Raw genomic sequence first — 12,563 nt, forward strand, 5'->3', positions numbered from 1 at the left:
AGTGCCGGAATCCAGCGGCCCCTGCTCTAATGTGCATCCCCTGACATCTCCCCACTCTTGACTTTCAGATAACTGTGGAGTTCCAGCTGTGCCGGTGGTGTAGACGGAAACCCCAAAGGCCCCCTGACAGGTCCGGGAGACAGCAGAGCAGCAGAACCCAGTGGACCCAGGCTCCTCCGCGGCCCCTCCCCCCAGGGTGCCCCCTGCTCTACGACCGAGCGGTTCCGGAGAGTAACTGGGAACGATCTGGTAGAAATCACCGGACCGCTCTGTATTTAGTCCCCTTTTTAATTTTTCACTTTGACACAGGACCCCACTTACTTGCAGATGCGTGAGCTGTGTGGGCAGCACGTGGTCTAGCTGGGGGAGGGGGGGCACGGAGGTGAGGCCCAGGAGGGGCCGCGGGTCTCCTCACTTTGCAGGACCCTCTCCTCTCCTGCAGCGGACATGTTCGCAGTCATCGGGGCCCAGGCTGCCCCCGCCGCTCTGCCCGCCGTATCTCAGCTCCTGAGTCCCGAAAAAGTCCACTAGGGTTCATCAAATCTCACCGAGGCTGGTACTTCAATTCCATTTAAATTAGTCAATTTAGTATTTTCTGAGTAGCTATTACCTTGTTATGTAATTGATCTTCCAAACTGAGCCATCTTTCAAAGTATTTTATTTCTAAGTAACCTCTACACCCGACGTGGCACTCAAACTCACCACCCCGAGATCAAGAGTCGCATGCTCCACCGACTAAGCCAGCTGGGCATCCCCAAATTGGGCACTTTTAAGGGGAGCGAGTGCTGACCAGGAGGGCACGGACAGGAGGTGTGGACCTGGCCAGCTCAGCAGGGCGGCTCAGGGCAGAGGTGACTGGCACGTGGGCCAGGGCCCTGGGGCATCTGCTCCCAGGGGAGAAGCCACGGGAACACGGGCAGAAATGCCACGCTGGCACCGCTGAGTCGTGAGTCCAGCCGGAGGGCGGGGTGGCGGGAGGGGTAAGCTTTCGTCAGGAGACATCTCCAAGTGTAAGTGGGAGCTCAGGATGTGCAGGAGGGAGGGAAGGGTGGGCGAGCACAGGCCGGCGAAGCATGGGAAGGCAGAGGCTCAGAGGGGACACTCAGGGGGAACCGCGAGATGCCTGCTCTAAAGGGCATTTGCACCTGGGTCCCCACTGCCCGCTGACACACGTCTCCCAGCACCTGGAGTCCGGCCCTGCTCCCTGCTGCACCCGGGGCCCTGAGGGCTGAGAGGGTTGGGGGGGGTCAGGGAACTGAGCTCGGTACCCGCCCGGGAAAGGACCCCCGTCCAGCTGGGGCACCTTGGTGAGATACCAGCAGGGAGCCCGATTCTGCCACATGCTTTGCAAGCAAGGTCTTCGTGTCTGTGACGGTGTTTAGACCATCGTCTGAGAGGTGCAGGGAAGCCTGTAAATCGCCATCGGGCTGAGGACGCGGCCAAGCGGGACGGGGTGGGAGAGGGCCAGAGAGACGAGGAGGGCGCTGCTGCCCCCTGCTGCCCAAGGAGGGGCCAAACGGGAGCAGTCAGCCGCCACACACACACACGCACGCACACACGCATGCACACGCACACAGCACACAAACTAAACACGCAGACATGACACAGGTAAACACACATGCATGACACACAAGCACACACAACACTCAAACTAAACATACGCAGGCACATGAGACACACACATGCACAACTGACACACAAGGCTCATGCACACCCATGCACCACACCCACACACACAACACACACATACACACATGCACGCACAAACAGGCACACACAGATACACATACAGACATGAATGCAGACACGTAACAGACACGCAGATACACACGCAGTCACATACACAGATGCAACACAGACAACAGACACCCCAGGATATGTGGACACACAGACCGCACACGCTCACTGAGAACACGAGGAAAGGGAAGGAACAGCAAAGTCCCCGCCATAACCGAGCTGTGTGCTCGGCTTCCCCACGATGCGGACACTCCCTCCCTAGGAACCTTCGAACACGTGTGTGAGAGCTGGACTCTGAATGCAGGAGTCGGGAGGCGCAGAGGCTTACACCCTCACAGAAGCACATTGTCAAGTGCAGCCAGGAGGGGAGGCAGGTCAACCGAGTAGCAGCAGCACCAAAGGCAGAGAGCACCGTGAGGAATACAAATCCCGCGTGGCCATGACACTTCCAGGCCACAGCGACACAGCCCCTGGGGGTGGACCTCGGGCAAGGACCGAAGGCGGTCCCGTNTCCTCCCCGTAAGATTATTGGCAACAGAAGCTGGGGTTTCGTTTCCATCTTCACGCAGAGAAAGATCCAGAAGAGCTCAGACTCCAAGGACACGGCTCTCCTGGTCCCAGGTGAGGGCTAACATCACACGCGGCAGCCACAGCTCCCTACCGACCATCCGTGACTGTCCACCCCCCACCCCCCACGCCCCTGCTTGCTCCTACACAACACGGACGGAAGCCAGCATGGTGGGTGCGGGCCCGTCCCAGAGGAGCGTCAGTGTTTACGTCACGTTAGCCTGCAGCCAGTCCATGAGCATTTTCTCGGATGGAAAGTGTGAAGAGAATGTAATTCTAGAAGCTTCTGCCTGTAGGCAGTGGCTACACAGGTTGTACTAGCACTGGGGTTTAGCGCCCCTCCTGGGTACGTCAAGAAAAGGTGCGCAGGGAATTTCCTCATCTGCATTTTTTAAAATGAGCTGCGAGTTAATCCGATTCTACACGTTTATTTTCAAGGCTGTTATGATGTCCCAGTGTGAGTGTGCCATGTGAATGTGCCCTGTAGGAGTGTGTGTGTGTATGTGTGCTGTGTGAGGAGTGTGTGTGCCGTGTGACTGTGCCACGTGAGAGTGTGTGTGTGCCGTGTGAGTACATGTGTGTATTCATGCACGCACAGTTCTACCACAGTGAAGACTTCCACCAATTCAGAGACGTGTGTTGCACGCTGCACTACGTGCATGTAACTTACAACAGTTGTTCACAACACTCACGGTGCCAAGACTCCTCGCAAAGCGGGCTCCGTTTCCCTGCGCTGCACACAGGCCCCCCGTGCCTTCCTCCTCCCCCAGTTACATCCACAGGGAATGAGTTTGGGGACACGAGTGACAGGGACACAGACAACAGCTTTAACCCAGGACGATTCTCTGCTAGAAACAGGTCCCTCCCGCCTGGGACCTGCTCCCCACCCCTGCCCGCCCCACNCTGACCAACAGGAAGAGAAGAGGGCCGAGCAGGGCGGGGCAGGTGCGTCTCTGCGGCATTTACAAACACGGCCGGAGACGAACACGACAGGGACACCAGGTAACCCCTGCGCAGAGCCCCCAACCACCCAGGCGCGGAGGGGGGACAGCGCGGTACAAGACAAGCCTGCGGGGGGGTGGGGCGCAGGGCACGGTGCAACTGAACACTTTCACCCAAGTCCGGGACGCCTCGTGTCCAAGCCACACGCAATGCACGCGGCGTGGAAGCCTCACGGCTGGCAGGAGCTTGGAGCGCAAGCGTCCACGTGCAAGCATGTGCAGCCGCTCTGCAGCCTCCTTGGGCACGAAGCCCCCGCGGCAAGCTGGCGTCCCAACTGAGCTGCCCCGCGGGCGTCCAGCGAAGCCGGCTGGGCCTCCTCCCGGAGCGGACGAGCGGCTGCGGATCACGGGTAACCAGGACAGGCTGCAGAGGGCAAGGAGCTGGGGCCGCGCGAGGAGGCGGCCGGGCAGCTCCCTTCTGTCGGGGGGACGGAGAGCGTTTGCGGCATTTCTCTAAGGGAATGAGGCCCCCCAGCCCCCGCGGGACTGAAACCTCAGAGCCCGGCCTGTGGTGGGAGAAAGCTGAGCTCTTAGCACTTGGCCATGAACACCACGAGACGGTCTTTCTTCCCAGAGACGCTGACAGGTGAGGCAAGCAGGTCACGGAAGGGCTGGCCACCAGCACGGAGCTGTGGTTCCTGGAGGCCCTGACTACAAATCAAGACGTGCCCTACCCAGCCTGTGACAACCGGGGCGAGGCCACCACCAGCTTGGTGGCTTAACCCAACAGCTGCTCACAGCCCGCTGATGGCCAGCTCCCATCTACACCCGGGACCCAGGACCCAGCTCTGCCAGGAAGAGGACCCGACACCCAGGGCACAGCCCTGAGGCCCCGACAGAAGGCCCGCAAGGCCGAGCTGCCTCATGACCACGGGGACCGTGCAGTGGGACAGCGTGCCGTGTCCATGGCACCTTCCTGTGCAGCCACAAACACGACACCTGGCACCGAGACATGCCATCCTGCACCCGCCGGAAGACTGCACGCACAACGCCGGGGCGGGACGTGCTCCTCTGCACCCGTCGGAAGACTCTGCACGCACAACGCCGGGGCCGGACGCGCTCCTCTGCACCCGCCGGAAGACTCTGCACACACAACGCCGGGGCGGGACGCACTCCTCTGCACCCGTCGGAAGACTCTGCACGCACAACGCCGGGGCGGGACGCGCTCTCCTGCACCCGCCGGATGACTCTGCGCGCACAACGCCGGGGCGGGACGCGCTCTCCTGCGCCCGCTGGATGACTCTGCGCGCACAACGCCGGGGCCGGACGCGCTAAGACTCTGCACGCACAACGCCGGGGCCGGACGCGCTCCCCTGCACCCGCCGGAAGACTCTGCACGCACAACGCCAGGGTGGGACGCGCTCCTCTGCACCCTCCGGAAGACTCTGCACGCACAACCCCGGGGCAGGACGCGCTCTCCTGCACCCGCTGGATGACTCTGCGCGCACAACGCCAGGGCGGGACACGCTCTCCTGCACCTGCTAGAAGACGTGGGCACACATGATACTGCCAGCAGAGGCCCAGGGGAGAACATTCTGGAAAGACAGAGGGTCGTTGTTACAAGGCAGCAGAAAGCTAGCTCTGCTGTGGCAGACACGGAAGTAGCGTGGTGGGCTGTGCGTGCAGGAGCCCCGGGAGATCACAGAAGCCAGGTCTGTGTCTTCCTGCGGATCGAAGACAGGAGAGAAGGAGCTGAGGGAGGCCACAAGGAGCACAGAGGAAGCCGGATTCGCGGCCGTGAGGCACTCGGCCCCACTGGGAGGAGCAGGTGCTAACAGCTCCAGCGTCGCCCACAGGAACATACTTAAGGGGCTCGAGTGGGCCGCCCAACGCTCTCCCTGTCCTGAGGAGACAACAGGCCAGAGCACAGCGACAGGAAGGGCCCGTTCAGGAGGCTGGAGGGTGCAGGGACGGGGGAGGGCCTCCTGCCCTCTGCCGGTCCACGGCGGAGAAGGCCCGGCTCAGGAAGGCGTCTGCGTACAGCGTGGTGGGACAGAGCTGGAACCTGCTTCACCTGCCAGCTCGCACCGGACACAGGGACAGGCTGGCACGGTCCCCGGCCCACGTGACCCCAGCTCCACGAAGTGGGGAGGGAGCCGGGGTGCAGGCCCTAGAGCCCGCAGGGTGGCAGTAACAGGCGCCAGGCCAAAGCCACCCCGGGCCCTCCAGTGGCGTCTGCCTTGAGGAGCAGCCACCCTCCCCTGTAAATGCAGTGCCAACAGCTGTTACCCCACACCTGTCCCAGTGCCTGTGACGGGCAGGTGACATCACAGCTTCACGGGCCACAGATGGAGAGGAATGTGTCTCAGACGCTGACCCAATGGCCGATTACACCCGGGAGCCACAAGCACACCGAGAGCTGACCCCATGCTGGTCCCCGTGCTCGAGCTGGGGCCGTTGTGGCCGAGGGTCTGAGGTGACGACTGTGCTTTGCCCAGGTGAGGGTCCCCTGGGCGGCAGGCACTGCTCACGTACGCCAGGGGTGCGTGACGGCCACCGCAGCGTGACACATTCTTGCAGCCTGCTCCCCACGAGTGCGGGCAAGGTCAATGACCGGCTTCTAAGCGACGACATGTAGTTCCAGTGCCCGGCCAGCATTCCCGCGACGCTGCTGTGTCGGACAGCAGAGGCAAAGGGGTGGGGAGGTAAAATGACGGTCGGCTGAGCTTACGTTAATCGGGAGGGGAACTGGTCCCCTTTTGAAAGTCACTTTTCTAGAAGAGGAGCACCCTATTCTCATTTGCAGAAACTTCTAGCAACCTCCAGCCAAGGCAGGCTGCCACTGTGAGGGGGGGGTACGGTCCTGGGTGGCAGGGGGACAATGGACCTGCAGCCACATGCAGGGACAGCCAGCCTTACACGGAACACGGAATGGCACCGGGCCGTCACAGGCACACGCTCAGACCCTGGACACCAAGTGCGCAGGGGGATGGGGGCAGGGACATAAGTATATCCCACATGCGCTCCAGAGGGTTCCGGGCAGCAGCATGGCCTCTGTCACAGCCGGCTGACACGATGACTGCGGCCTGGGATACGGGAACAAGAAGAGGCACCAAGCCCAGCACTGACGATGGTGGGGGGGGCCGGGAGGGGGGGGACAAGGTCAGGGCAGGCCCCAGGAGGCTGCTCTTGGAGGAGGAGGCCAAGTAGGCAAGTCGAAGGCAAGAACGAGAGAGAAAGAACATAAGGGGCTCAGGGGGAAAAGACCTTTCAGAAAACAACTTTTTGCCCTGACGAAAAGAAGTATTAAACAAAGGTAGAAGTGAAGTCCAACAGAAAGACCCCTACGGGGAACCCGTGGGGGCAGACCATCTAAGCAGAGGTTTCTGGAAGCGGGACCTGGGGATGACAGCCCCACACGGCAACACCCGCGGCTGGGGCAGGAAGGGAAGCGGGGGCGCAGCGTGGGGCAGGAGCTTGCAGGGTGCTCACGAGTTGCCAGCGCGCTGGACGAACGAGGGAAACGGCGTAGAGTGCACACAGCACGAAACACACTTTATTCTGGATTACAGAGACACACGGAATGTGGGGTTCTTCCCCAAAACCAAAATTTGGACACTAGTTACTGACAATGACAGAGAAAGGAGAATGAAGGAGACGCGCGGCCAGCTGGGCGTCACAGATGTCCGCAAGTGTCGGAGGTCCCAGAGACGGGAGGGCCCAACAGCAGGCCGGGCGGAAGCTCACCGAGGAGCGCGGACACCCAACACACACGTGCGCTGTGCGGGGGGCAGGTGCTACCGAAGACAACTGTCCCGCAGTCTCCTTGCCATTTAACGGTGGTCACACATGCACACATACACGCGTGCGCGCACGAGTACGCGGGCAACGAGGCACAAGCCAGCGACCCTTCTGAGCAGCACAGTTAACTACCCTAGGGGCACACCGACCTCTGCCCCTCGGGCACCCCCCGCACATCCCTGTCCTGCCCCACGGGGTCACAGCGCCGGGACCAGCCGGGACGCCAGCCTCCACCCTTAGATCTGGGTCATATCAGCCGCTGCGCACTTCCGCCCGCAGGAACACGACTTCCCCGGGAGGGCAGCAAATCTCGTAAACGGTGCGCTGGCCCCCGAGCGCGGTGAGGCCGACCTCGTGCCCGCGGGGGGACACCTGGAAATACTCACGCTTATTGTAGCAGGTGGCCAGCACGCCTTTGTCCACAGGACTGGCACTAATGTGCCAGATCTCACCCACTTGATGCAGGAGGACGTTCTTATTGATAATGTTATTTTCGTCATCAAAATCTATGATGTGGATCTACAAAGGCAATAAAAGAGCACGTCAGGACTCTACTCCCCGTGAGCTTTAACACGGCCATCGCGGAGAATAATCAAATGTGTCTTTACCTCCTGTAACTAACTGCTCTTCTTACCACGCTGGTAGCACACACTCCTGTGAGTTCACCTGACTGCTCTTCTCCAGAGACAAGTCGGAAACCCGCAGAGGAGTGTTTAAGATGGCAACTACGCAACGCTGCCCCAGCCCTAAAGAAACAAGACACCTGAAGTCGTCCCCCAGTGACTCAGTCGGTCAGCATCAGGCCCAGAACTGTCAAGGCTCCGGAAATGAGCCAAGAGCCTCCGCCCTGCAGGCACCTGCACAGAGTGGGGCGCAGGGAGCCACTGCCCGAGCAGGCCTGAGACCTGAGACTGTGCTCCCGCCCACCTGGGCAGCCACGGGGGGCGGGGGGAGGCAGCGTCACATCAGCACATCTTACAGTGTTTTCACAAAGGAGCCCAATAGCTGTAACAATTACACGATATATAAACGTCACGGTATTATGTTTTAGCCACATAAAGGTGAATACGCTACTGCCATGCTTTTAGAGATAAATTTTAGACGAATAAAAGGATTTTCACATTCATGCTTTCATCAGTACCCACATCAATGAGAAAAATAAAACATTTCTTTGAAAAATAAATGTACGTGAAGAAGATATTAATAGATCTTCATGAAGATTTACATCCGGGAACTTTCACTGTGGCATTGATTATCATGATGAAAAATTAGAAGTCATCTTAATGTCTGGCGAAAGGGAATTGTTCAAATAAATTGTGGTATTTGATTGTAACATAATGCTGTGGAGCCACTCAGCCCGCTATAAAGGACTATTTAGTGCCAGGGAAAGGGCCCATGACATAGAGCGAAGGGGAAAGAACGAATAAAGAACTGTGTGGATGCTACGTGCGGTTTTTGTTTAAAGAGCAGGTAGGCCCAGCCCAGGAGAGAACCCGGAGGCGAACACTTGGAGGTGGGGGGACGGCAAGTTCTCCTCTACTTCTTCGTGCTTTGTCTGTATCTTTAACTTCTTTTGTGTGTGATTGATATGCATTACTTTGCAATCAGAACATGAAACGTTAAATGCTGTTTTAAAGAATGTGCCCACGACACCCCAAAGCCCCCACACTCTTTACTTGTGTCAGCGAGCCTCGCTCTGTCCTTCGCGGCTTCCAGCCCCTCTAAGGGACAGGTCTGGACCCAGGATTCACATCCCACCACCGACACCACAAACCAGTGGAACCCCGTGCCTCAGTTTCCCACACGCACACAGAGGACGGAGGATCACGAGAAACCAAAGGCAAGGGTGGCCCGCTTGGCATGAAGCCATCGCACGCTCGACCCGCCCCCTCTTCTGGGGGAAGGGGTTAAAAATCATTCCTTTTACTTTTAATTTTAAAACTACTTTCAGGGGCGTCTGCGTGGCTCAGTCGGTTAAGCATCCGACTTCAGCTCAGGTCGTGATCTCATGGTTCATGGGTTCGAGCCCTGCATCAGGGTCTGTGCTGACAGCTCAGAATCTGGAGCCTGCTTCAGATTCTGTGCCTCCCTCTCTCTCTGACTCTTCCCTGCTCACATTGTCTCTCTCTCAAAAATAAATAAAACATTAAAAAATTTTTAAATAAAAATTTAAAAAAAATAAAACTACTTTCAGTAACTTCCTCCCACACTCAGTGCAGTGCAGTTTTCACGGTGGGCTCAAAATGTACAGATCACGAACCTGAGACATGGGCCCACTATGATGTGTCACGTTTTAATTTTTTCTTCATGTTTAAGCACAAGGAGGGGAGGGGCAGAGAGAGAGGGACACACACAGAATCCAAAGCAGGTTCCAGGCTCTGAGCTGTCACAAACCCGTGAACCATGAGATCATGACCTGAGCCAAAGTCAGACGCTTAACTAAGCCACCCAGGCGCCCCAATGTATCACTTTGTTTTAAAAGCAAAGGTTTATTGTACTTTTTCCTTTCCACATGTGAGGGAATTTTACTTATAAACACTTTCTCCCTCCATGGATGTTACACATTTTAAAAGCTATTGATCATTATTAATTAAGTCATTACTGGGAAGAGCATGGGGCAGCACTTACTAAAATTACACACGTATGTGGCCTACAACCTGGAAGCCACTGCTGGCTCTGTGCCTCACACACACCCAGACAACACACACGCGCCAGAGCCCCCACAGCAGCCTCACGCACAAAAGCCAACAACGGGGTAGAGCCCAGATGTCCACACCCAGGAGAAGGGGGCACGTAAATGGTGGCACATTCACAAAACAGGCTGCAGGCACTGGAGAAGATGGTGGTGGCAGTCCCCTGGGCACGGGGTGGGGGTGTGGGTGAGTGCGTAAGATGCATCAGGCTGCAATGTGTGTTTGCCACACCTCATAGACAAGTCCCCTAGAGTAGAGGCACAAAATTTAAAAGGTAGAAAAATATATTAGTGTATCCAATGACTTGCTTTTTTCAAGTTTATTTATTTATTTTGAGGGAGAGAAAGCACAAGTAGGGAAAGGGTAGAGAGAGAAGAAGGGGGACACAGAATCTAAAGCAGCTCCAGGCTCCAAATCGTAAACACAGAGCCCGATGCGGGGCTCCAATTCACAAACCTCGAGATCATGACCTGAGCCGAAGTTGAATGCTTAACCAACTGAGACACCCAGGCGCCCCTCTCACCAATGACTTAAAAATTTTAAACTAAGAATTCCACAATGCCAGCTGGGTGGTGATGACCCACACTGGCAAGGCTGGGTGAAATCAATACATGTCGTACACCTAAAGAATTCTTTCAAAAGATGTATTACAATATGTTAACAGGAATTATATAAATTGTTGAAATTGAAATAATCTGATTTCTTGAACCCTACCGCAAGGAATAAATGAACAACAACAAAAATTATGGAGTACCATGTAGCTTTAAAAACGATGATAAATTGGGGTGCCTGGGTGGCTCAGTGGGTTAAATATCCAACTTCAGCTCAGGTCATCATCTCACAGCTCATGGGTTCAAGCCCCACGTCGGGCTCTGTGCTCATAGCTCACAGCCTGGAGCTACTTCGGATTCCGTGTCTCCCTCTGTCTCTGCCCCTCCCCTCCTCTCTCTCTTTCTCTCAAAAATAAACATTAAAAAATAAAATAAAGTAAAAACAATGATAAAGAGGGGCGCGTGGGTGGCTCAGTCAGTTAAGCTTCCAACTTCAGCTCAGGATCTCACCGCTCATGAGTTCGAGCCCCATGTCAGGCTCGGGGCTACCAGCTCAGAGTCTGGAGCCTGATTCAGATTCTGCGTCTCTCTCTTTCTGCCCCTCCCCCACTCGCACTCTGTCTCTCAAAAATAAAAATTTTTTAAATGTTTTTAATCGTGATAAAGAGCTATTATAAATACCAAAAATGCTATGAAAGCATTAAACGTTACAAGCAGAATATAAAATGGGATGCAATTACATAAGTCACATGTGACCATAGACTAAAAGGCAATATACAAAATCAGGAATAATTTTGTGTTGTCAGGGTGAACAGGAATTTCCTCTCCATCACCACCGACAGCGTGAGCACCCGTGCCTGCACCGCCCTCCCGGTCTCTACTCCATCCCTCTGCAAGGCACCAAAGCACCAAGAGTCCCGCGCGGCGACACCACCAGAGCTCTGGCTTCAGAGTCCTGTTGGCTGGTGAGCCGACCCCCCCAGAGCGCCCCCCACCCGCCCTGCGCCGGTGCTGACCTCCTCCCCTTCCGCGCTGGCCTCCTCCCCTCCCGCCCGGAACTGGCGGCCGCCCCGCGCTCCTGNTCTCAACAGCTCGCCAGAATGCTCTTTTCTCCCTGGTGAGGACACGAGGCACATGCTGTCCACGGGCTCCAACCCCTGCCCAAAGCTTCCTCTGGGCTCCTTTCTGCGCTTCCGGGCCACGGACACGGCGGGAAGGAGGGACGAGTCCATCGTCCTAAGCTGACGCGCTCCAATACCACAGCCCTTAACCTTCATCTTGAAGCTGGATGGTGCTAAGACTCTTCCACATATCCGCATTCATCGTGGGTGCACAGGCAGGCCCCAAGGATACGTCTTCGTGGAATGCTTGAATCTGGGCATGTTCAGAAAGAATGGTGACACAGCACCACCGTAAACAAAGTAGTAACGGCTAGTACGCAAAATGCGCTAGGCACTGTGCTGTTTTTACAGAATCCTTACAAGAGCCGTGTATGATTATTAACAACAATCTACAGCGAAGAAACCCAGGCCTGAAGAGTTGAAGTAGTGTGTCTCATTCAGTTAGAAACAGGACTCCAGAGCATTGCTCTGAACCCCCATGTATCCAGGGTGCACGGAGGTGCCCCACCCTCCCCAGGGCTTCGCACCGAAGCAGGTAAGCAATGACGATCTCCTGGCGTCAAAGAAGGAGACTGTATCTTAACCGGTCTATTCTCAGTGCACCACCCTCCAGCCAGCTTACACTACTGGACTTACAAAGAAATATTCTGTTGAGCAAATATATGCAGTTACAGGCCAGTTATAAAAACAATACAATGAAGAAAACACTATAATTAGTGAGTGCAAGAGATTATTGGAGCACAAAAGAAAGACCAGTTAATAATTGGTTAAGAAGGTCAGGCAGACACATGGTTGTCTGGGGAGTAAAACGTTACTTCAAAATCTTCATGAGTTTTTAAAACATTTTAATGGCTAATAATGAAGATCAAACTCATATACTTTGAATTACCATTATTAAATGTTTAAGTAGGATTTACTAGAGCAGGATTAAGAGCATAGATGACTCTCTATAAAGTTAGGCACGAGACTTATAAAATGTATTAGGAAGCCCACAGAGATGATGTTAACCCTCCGTCATTTTCCTGGAAGATCGGGGCATCCACAGACCCTGGCGCCTCGTGGGTCCAGGCCCAGATCCGAGCATGTGACCCCAAGCCATTGCACTGTCTCCCCATTTCATCTCTCCTACTGAATTGGAGGTAAACCAACTTT

The 12,563-nt window shown here is 55.8% G+C and overlaps 1 protein-coding gene across 3 annotated transcripts in view; it reads right to left on the bottom strand.

The window, feature by feature from the left end:
* The window catches only part of EIPR1 (EARP complex and GARP complex interacting protein 1), a 135,155-nt gene that overhangs the window by 92,107 nt on the left and 30,485 nt on the right, over positions 1-12,563 (bottom strand). For 2 of the 3 annotated variants that reach the window (XM_077751035.1, XM_077751034.1), the window contains one exon: positions 7,433-7,565. The exons of the other annotated variant lie outside the window; for it this stretch is intronic. In XM_077751035.1, the coding sequence (XP_077607161.1) occupies positions 7,433-7,565 (133 nt within the window). The remainder of the gene's footprint in view (positions 1-7,432; positions 7,566-12,563) is intronic. 3 annotated transcript variants of the gene reach the window in all.

This window comes from Crocuta crocuta, unplaced genomic scaffold (assembly GCF_008692635.1).
Source record: "Crocuta crocuta isolate KB4526 unplaced genomic scaffold, BGI_CrCroc_1.0 scaffold129, whole genome shotgun sequence".
NCBI lineage: Eukaryota > Metazoa > Chordata > Mammalia > Carnivora > Hyaenidae > Crocuta > Crocuta crocuta.